General features: G+C 52.2%; 1 protein-coding gene across 1 annotated transcript in view; it reads right to left on the bottom strand.

Annotated features, from left to right (window-relative positions):
* Positions 1-1,545: 1,545 nt before the first annotated feature.
* The window catches only part of GNB3 (G protein subunit beta 3), a 19,059-nt gene continuing 13,226 nt past the window's right edge, over positions 1,546-7,378 (bottom strand). Inside the window, exons 6-10 of the mRNA XM_026660216.2 lie at positions 3,951-4,113; positions 3,772-3,838; positions 2,734-2,935; positions 2,138-2,354; positions 1,546-1,761 (exon numbers count right to left, since the gene is read on the bottom strand). Coding sequence (XP_026516001.1) covers positions 1,655-1,761; positions 2,138-2,354; positions 2,734-2,935; positions 3,772-3,838; positions 3,951-4,113 — 756 coding nt within the window. The 3' untranslated portion in view covers positions 1,546-1,654. The remainder of the gene's footprint in view (positions 1,762-2,137; positions 2,355-2,733; positions 2,936-3,771; positions 3,839-3,950; positions 4,114-7,378) is intronic.

Genomic DNA, 7,378 nt, shown 5'->3' on the forward strand with positions numbered 1-7,378 from the left:
TCTGGCTGCACCAGTGTCTTGCTGCATCCTGCCTGGGCTAGCAGTCACCTCCTTGCCCAGTGCCTGTCCAGTTCAGCTGTTGCTGAATCTTGGGCCCAAAACAATTTGGTTCGTATGGCAGAAATCCCCCACCAACCCTGAAGGGAAGCAGAGACTGATCTCCAGCATTCAATGGCATATGCCATTTAAGCCAGGGTCTGTGACGTGCTAAGAGCGGTAGTCACTAGTGGGAGCTACACCTACTTTGAAGTGAGAAGAGCTATTCTGGGGCTGGGGGGTACCTCCCTCTGGGACGAGAATATGGCATGCTGGGAGTTGTACCCCTCCACTCGTGAGCATTGCATAATGGGTGTTGTCTCTTTGGTATGCTAGTTTCTGTTGTAAGTGTGGTCATAACCTCTTTATTGCTGCCTCTGGCATCTCATAGGGTTAGATCCTTTCTTAGCTACAACAAACTGGGACCCCAGGAAGGTGTCGGCTGGCTGGCTGCTGGCTCAGAATTTCCTGAGCTTGATGGAGGGGCCTTCCCAAATCCTCAGCTCCCTGAGAGGCTTTCAGTGGCTGACGGTAGCAAATATCAATCTCCTGCTCCCAACTTGACCCCTTGTGTACTCCAGAGGGAGCAACCAAGTGTTTGGCATGGGGTGGAAGTAGGTGGGAGACTGCATAGTCCTCCCAGGGCACCAAGAGAGGGGGAGGCCCATGACTTCTCCCTCCCCTGGGGCCTGCCTCTGGGAGTGAGGGGCTAGAGCTGAGTGCAGTAGACATGTAGGGGTTCCCAGATGATTATCCCCTGTGTTCCCAAGCATTATTTGCAGTAGCCTAGTCCAGTGTCTGTCTCAAATGATGCAGCACATGCATCTCACTTGATCTTTTTATTTTGCCTGAAACTCCTGTATGATAGTTACATCTTGAAAGCAGGGGCTGAGGTGGTCTACAAGCTAATGCAAGAGCAATACACGGCACATGTGGATGAGGGGAAGGGGACAGCTTCAGGAATATAAATAAAAATAAATTAACATTTCCCTGTCCTTGATGCCCTAGATGGGGCAGTGAACTCCCCTCCCCCATTTGATGCATAGATAAAACTGGGCTAACTGGTGGGGGGAGGGAGTCCCACAGAAATTAGCCCCTCTTAGCAAAGCTCAATGCAGAGTCCTAGCTGGCTAAAATCTCTTCTCTCTACCCCCGTGTGCAAGGAGGAGGGTTTCTCTCTTTGGGAGGATTAGGGGAGGTGTGTCTGGAGCAATGGTTGTAGTTATGTAGTGGAGGGGGGTTCCTGCCTCAAGGTAGAGGTCTTTTTCAGGGAATGGTGTTTGTCTTTCTGGTGGGTGATTGGGGTGGGGGGACAATGTAGGGATAAAATGGTGTGGAGTCAGTTGGGGGAGGAATGGGTGTCATTGGGTGTGCAATGCAAGGTCCTAAAGCTTGTGAAACAGTCTCACTTATCTGGGGTCCTACAACCTGTCCCAGGCTGAAAGCCTTATGGCATATTTAGGAATTGGGTTGGGGGGAACAGCTAATGGAGGGCTCCTTTCCCTCAGAGAGAGACATGCCTGTGACTAACAGGTAGAAATACCAATTGTGCTCAACTGACAATGTGTTTGTTGTACACACCCTCCTCCCAATAATCTCCCTCTCCCGATCATCCTCTTCAGTTCCAAATCTTGAGGAAGCTGTCCCAGGAGCCAGTAGCCACGGCCATGCCATCTGCTGTCACCCCCAGACAGCTCACCCTGTTGTCATGACCGGAGAGGATCCCTGAAGGGGAGAAAGAGCAGACATCATCAAAAGAGGAGGGCGGGGGGAGACGTGCTACAGTGTCTGGGGGAATGTGGCCTACATGCCCGTACACCACTATGCACCACGCCAGCTGTGCACGTCATCTTAGCAAGCATCTTCTGCATACCTTAATGCCAAGAGGAGGCATTTCCCTCAGCAGGACTGTAACCTGCCCTTCCTAGGAAAAGGGTAACTTACATTCCACAACGGAGTGCCTCTGGGAGAATTGACTCCCCGGCTACTAACCTGCCCCTCCTAGAAAAGGGGGCTTTGTCTCCTATGGAGTGACTTGCTGGGGTTCCCAGGCCTCCATTGCAGTAGGTAGCCTTAACAGGCAACTCCAGGACCCACTCACCCACACGCTCCCCCTTCAGCGAGTCCCAGATGTTGCAGTTGAAGTCATCATATCCAGCCAGCATGAGACGCCCGCTGCGGGAGAAGGCGACTGAGGTGATTCCACAGATGATGCTCTCGTGAGAATAGACGATGAGCTCCTGGTCCGCCCGCAGGTCAAAGAGGCGGCAGGTGGCATCATCTGAACCGGTGCAGATGGCCTCACCGTTGGGGAAGAACTGAAGAGGGAGATGGCACCATTCATGCAAGGGACCATAATCCTGCCCCACAGCACCTACTACACCAGCCTGCCCCCCCACCCCAGCTCTGTCAACGCCCCTGCCATTCCAGCCCAGGGCCCTTGTAAATGTTAGTGGTTTTACATCCCAGCGAGATAGGGCAATGCTACTGTCCCCTTTACAGTTGGGGACTGAGGTACAGAGAGACTGAGGAGCTTGCTCTAGGGCAGGGAACAAAACCCAGATCTTCCAAGTCCCACGTTAGCACCCAGATGGGTGGCTCCCCACACACAACTATGATAGTGCCCCCATGATTGTTTCAGTCCTGGGCATAAAACACACATATTTGCTGCTCTCCCAGGCTGGACAAGGTACATACACAGATGGCATTGATGTCCGACTCATGCCCTGTGAATGTCTGACGGCAGGTTCCCTCCCGTACATCCCACAGCTTGGCAGTGGCATCGCAGGCCCCAGAGATAAAGAGTTTGAAGTCTGGGGAGACGGCCAGGCTCATGCAGTCTCCAGTGTGACCCATAAACACAGTCTTCTGCTGTCCTGTTTCAATATCCCAGAGTGCGCTGTAAGGGGAGGAGAGAAGAGTCCTCAGGGCTACAGCAACAGAAGTGCTAGAGTCTCGTGGCCACGGGAGATGGACCAGCCTTAAGGCTACATTGGGAAGTTTACCCTATTTTAAAAGAAGGGGTGGAAACTACGGCCTAGGCTACTTGATGGAAAAAGATGTTTTTACCAATCAAGTCAGCTTAACGCAACTGGAGCCTTCTTATCACATTGTGTCAATACAGCTTAACACCTATACAACCAGGCTACTGGTGGTGGTGTAGCCTAAGAGTAAGGGCTTGAGCTAACTCTGGCTAGGTCTATGTTAGAAACTTTTGGTAGCACAGCAATGTTGCCTAGGGGGTGATTATTGTAATTTTACTGGCATAAACGTGCTGTTTGTCTGTGTAGCTTATTTTGCTCACTAAAGTGCTGTAAACTGTACCAGCTATACTAGCAAACTTTCTAGTGTAGACCTGGCCTCAGCTGGAAAGAAAAATACCACGTTTATTATACAGAAGGAGAGAGGAATCAGCCTCCTCTTTGTAGCCCTCCCATACTTCTCTATGCCTCAGAATTGCCACTCCAAGCATTCAAAAATCGAGTCACGAGTTTCAAACATAAAAAACTTTGGGTTTATTTTTGTTGTCATCTGGTTTTTGAGCCTTTAAGATGCACTGGGGTCACATTTTCCAGTTTTCTCTGCAACCATCAGGGCTAAAAACTGAGATTCTGCCCTAATCCCATGACTCCTGGGGATGGAGCTTTAAGATAAATGCCACATATTGGGGACTTGCAATAAAATCATTAGTTAGTAACACCAATGTCTGGTGAGAGGATAAAGGGAATCACTCACCACGTGGTGTCTCCGGAGCTCGTCACGATATTATTGTCATCCAGGAATCGGCAGCAGGAGAGGTAACCTGAGGGGCAGGAATAATAGATGATGAGAATAATGGGGGCAATGGCGGGGGCAGGAGAGTGAGGCTTAGGGGCAGGGATGCCCTGGGCTGCAGAGGTGGGGAGGGTACTCACCTGTGTGGGCCGAGAGCTCCCTGCTCACTTTGACGTTGCCTTCACGAGTCTTGAGATTGTAGATAGAGCACATGTTGTCGAGACCCCCACAGGCCACAAAATTCCCTGAGGGTGCATAGGCACAGGTCATGACCCAGGACGAGCGGAGAGGGATGGCATGAACCTGGGGAGAAATGAAACAGTCCTGGACTCTCCCAGCAAGAGAAACTGAAGGGCACAGGGCAAGAGTGCTGCCTGTTAGGGGAGCCACTCCAGTCAGCCTCTCCCAGCAGGAGGCACTGTAGGAGTCAGGGTGAGTAAGCTGGCTGTAGGGGAAACTCCCAGTTTCAGCCTATCCCAGCAGGAGGAGCTTGTGGGTAATTGTACCTTTCAGAGGCTCATATTATGCAACTTGGAGGCAGTTGAAACTGAGATAGTGAATGAAGCAGATCTCTGTAAAGCACTTTGAGTGATCACTGAACACCACGTGGTACTAGGAGTGAAAACGCACTTAGACAATACCCTGAGTGGAAGAATGGAGTGGTTAAAAGCCCCCACCAGAGCTGAACTGCTCTGGAATTTGGAAGACAACTGGAGAAGGTTCACACAGCCCTTCACTCCACATCTACAAGCCATGGGTGCCAATAGAAAGGAAACAGTCAGAAAGAAGCCTCATTTCTGACAATAGCTGGTTCTGAAGTACTGGATGTGTTGAATAGTTTTCAGTTAAGTCAGGCAGAGGAGGCTAACTATGAAATCATAGTACTGGCAGTGGCATTTGAGTACTGCACTCCACCTAAAAATGAGACATACGAGAGATGTTTTTAATCAGAGAGAAGGGAACAAAAGGAAGATGAAACTATAGAAGAAGATTTTGTGTCTGATCTAAGGCTAAAGAGCCAATCATGCAGTTTTGGGAGCTTACTTGAGTCCCTCGTAAGAGACCAGGTTGTGTTTGGGATCTGGAACAAAACACTTACAGAGACTACTAGGAGACCAAGCAATTAGAATTTGCCAAGTAACAGATGTCACCCTGTCCAGATTGAAGCTCTGACACTGTAGACATGATAGAGAATCCAAAATACTGCAAGAAAAAAGACCTGAGGCCTAGAGGCATGCAGAACCCACAGTCCAAGTCAGAAACAAGAGATCAAAGCTAGCTCAGGCACGTCCACGTGCTGCAGTCATACCTCCCGACACCCTTAGCATCAGTACACTCAAATAGAGGAGGCGGCTTTGGCCTGAGTCTATGGGGGTAAAAAGTTTCATGTCTTTATTTATGGGAGGCCAGTTTTAGCCGAAACTGACCTTAAACCATTTATTGCCATTGTGAAAAGGGCCTGGCAACCCTCTTGCCCGACCCCCAAGAATACAGAGATTATTTTTTCAAATTGATTTGCAAATGGAATACAAACCTGGGAGAGATTTGGTGCTTGCAGACACTTTCTAGAGCATTTGGCTAAACTGGAGCTAGATTTTGAACATGACTGATTAAAAAAAAAACTTGCCTGGATGAAATGTGGCCAGTGATTGCGAGAGCCACTGCTCAGCATGAGCCCCTGCAGAAGGGGATTCAGGCTATTAGCACAGGGTGCCTGGGATAGCATATGCCCAGATCCCCTATTATCAATTTAAAAATGTAAACATTTAATAAGTGGGCACTGGAGGCTGGAATCATGGGCAAGTGTCGGTATAGTGACACTGAATGAGAGGTGATAGGTAGGGTGGGGATTGATGGTGAAGGGCCTTGAAAGCAGCTTATGTTTGATGTGCTAGAGAATGGGGAGCAAGTGGAGGGATTCAAAGAGAGGAGTGACATCAGAGTGATGGGTTAGGAAAATTAGGGTTACCATACGTCCGGATTTTCCTGGACATGTCCGGCTTTTTGGGCCTCAAATCCCCGTCCGGGAGGAAATCCCAAAAAGCCGGACATGTCCGGGAAAATAGGGAGGGAGGGCCCGGTGGTGCTCGGCCGGGGGCCGGGGCTGGCGGTGCGGGGGCCGGGGCCGGCGGTGCTCAGTCGGAGGCCGGCGGTGCGGGGCTGGGGCCGGCGGTGCTCCGTCGAGGGCCGGCGGTGCGGGGCCGGGGGTGCTCGGCCGGGGGCTGGCGCCCTAGGGCCCAAGCTGAGCCGGGCGGGAGACGGCAGAGTTGGGGCGGGGAAGGGGCGGAGTTGGGCAGGGCCGGGGGCCCGTGGAGTGTCCTCCTTTTTAAAAACTAAAATATGGTAACCCTAGAAAAATGATCAATGCAGCAGCATTCTGGATGGATGTGGGTGGGGCAAGATTGCATTTGTCAAGGCCAGAGAGAAGGATGTTGCAGTAATCAAGGCACAAGATGATGAGAGTTGGGTGGATAGATAGGAAAAGCCGTATCTTAGGGCACGGCTACACTACAGCGGGGATGGACGCTATGAGATCAATCCACCAGCGGTCGATTTAGCGGGTCTAGTAAAGACCTGCCAAACCGACTGCAGATCGCTTTCCAGTCAACCCCTGTACTCTACCCCTGACGAGAGGAGTAAGGTAAGTCGACGGGAGATTTTCTCCCGTCGACCCACCGCGGTGTAGACCCCGCGGTAACTCGACGTAAGGTGCGTTGACTCCAGCTATGTTATTCACGTAGCTGGAGTTGCGTAGCATAGGTCGACTTACCGCAGTAGTGTAGGCATAGCCTTAGAGATGTTATGCAGAAAGAATCAGCAAGATTTAGACATAGCCTGGATGTGAGGACCTAGAGAGAGGTCTGTCATGGATCCACAGGTCCAGTGCTCTGGAACAGTCCCTGGGAGGACCTCTTCTGTGTGTCAGCCCCCTTAGGGTGACACTGTCACTGGGGTAGGCCTCTTGGCTTCACTGCCTTCAGGCAGGGCCATGCTTACCCATATGCAAAGTACACAGCTGCGTAGGGCACCAGGGAATTTGGGGCACCACATTTCCTGGTGCCCTGCACAGCTGCGTGCTGCTCCAGCCCCTGCTCCGCCTCTTCCCCATGGCCCCCACCCCTGCTCTGTCCCAGCCCCGCCCCCACTCCCCTGAGGACTGCTGCAGGGGATGGGCCTGCACTCACTGCATGGTAAATGTAGCGACCTGGCCCCAGCCTACTCCGCTCCCCTGGCTCCCAGCCGTGCCACTGGCGAGTGCTGGGGGGCAGTTTCCACCCTGCCCCCCAAGGCTGGGGGCCAGGGGAGCAGAGCGGAGCAGGCTGGGGCCAGGAAGCGGTTTCTCCCGTTCTCCCCAGCCCTTTCCCCATGGAGGCCTGGGGCCAGCCCCTCCCGCCCTGGAGGCCTGGGGCCCCCCACAGCCCCCCCACAGGAGGGCTGCATAGGGCACCGAAATGGCTAGGGACAGCCCTGCCTCCAGGGACTCAACCTTGGAGCCTTCAGCACCTCTGCTTCCCACCGTGAGCTCCCCTCAGCAAGTCCACCTGAATTGGACACCTGGGAAAGACTT

Source organism: Terrapene carolina, unplaced genomic scaffold (genome assembly GCF_002925995.2).
Source record: "Terrapene carolina triunguis isolate 2854851 unplaced genomic scaffold, T_m_triunguis-2.0 Scaffold740, whole genome shotgun sequence".
Taxonomy (NCBI): domain Eukaryota; kingdom Metazoa; phylum Chordata; order Testudines; family Emydidae; genus Terrapene; species Terrapene triunguis.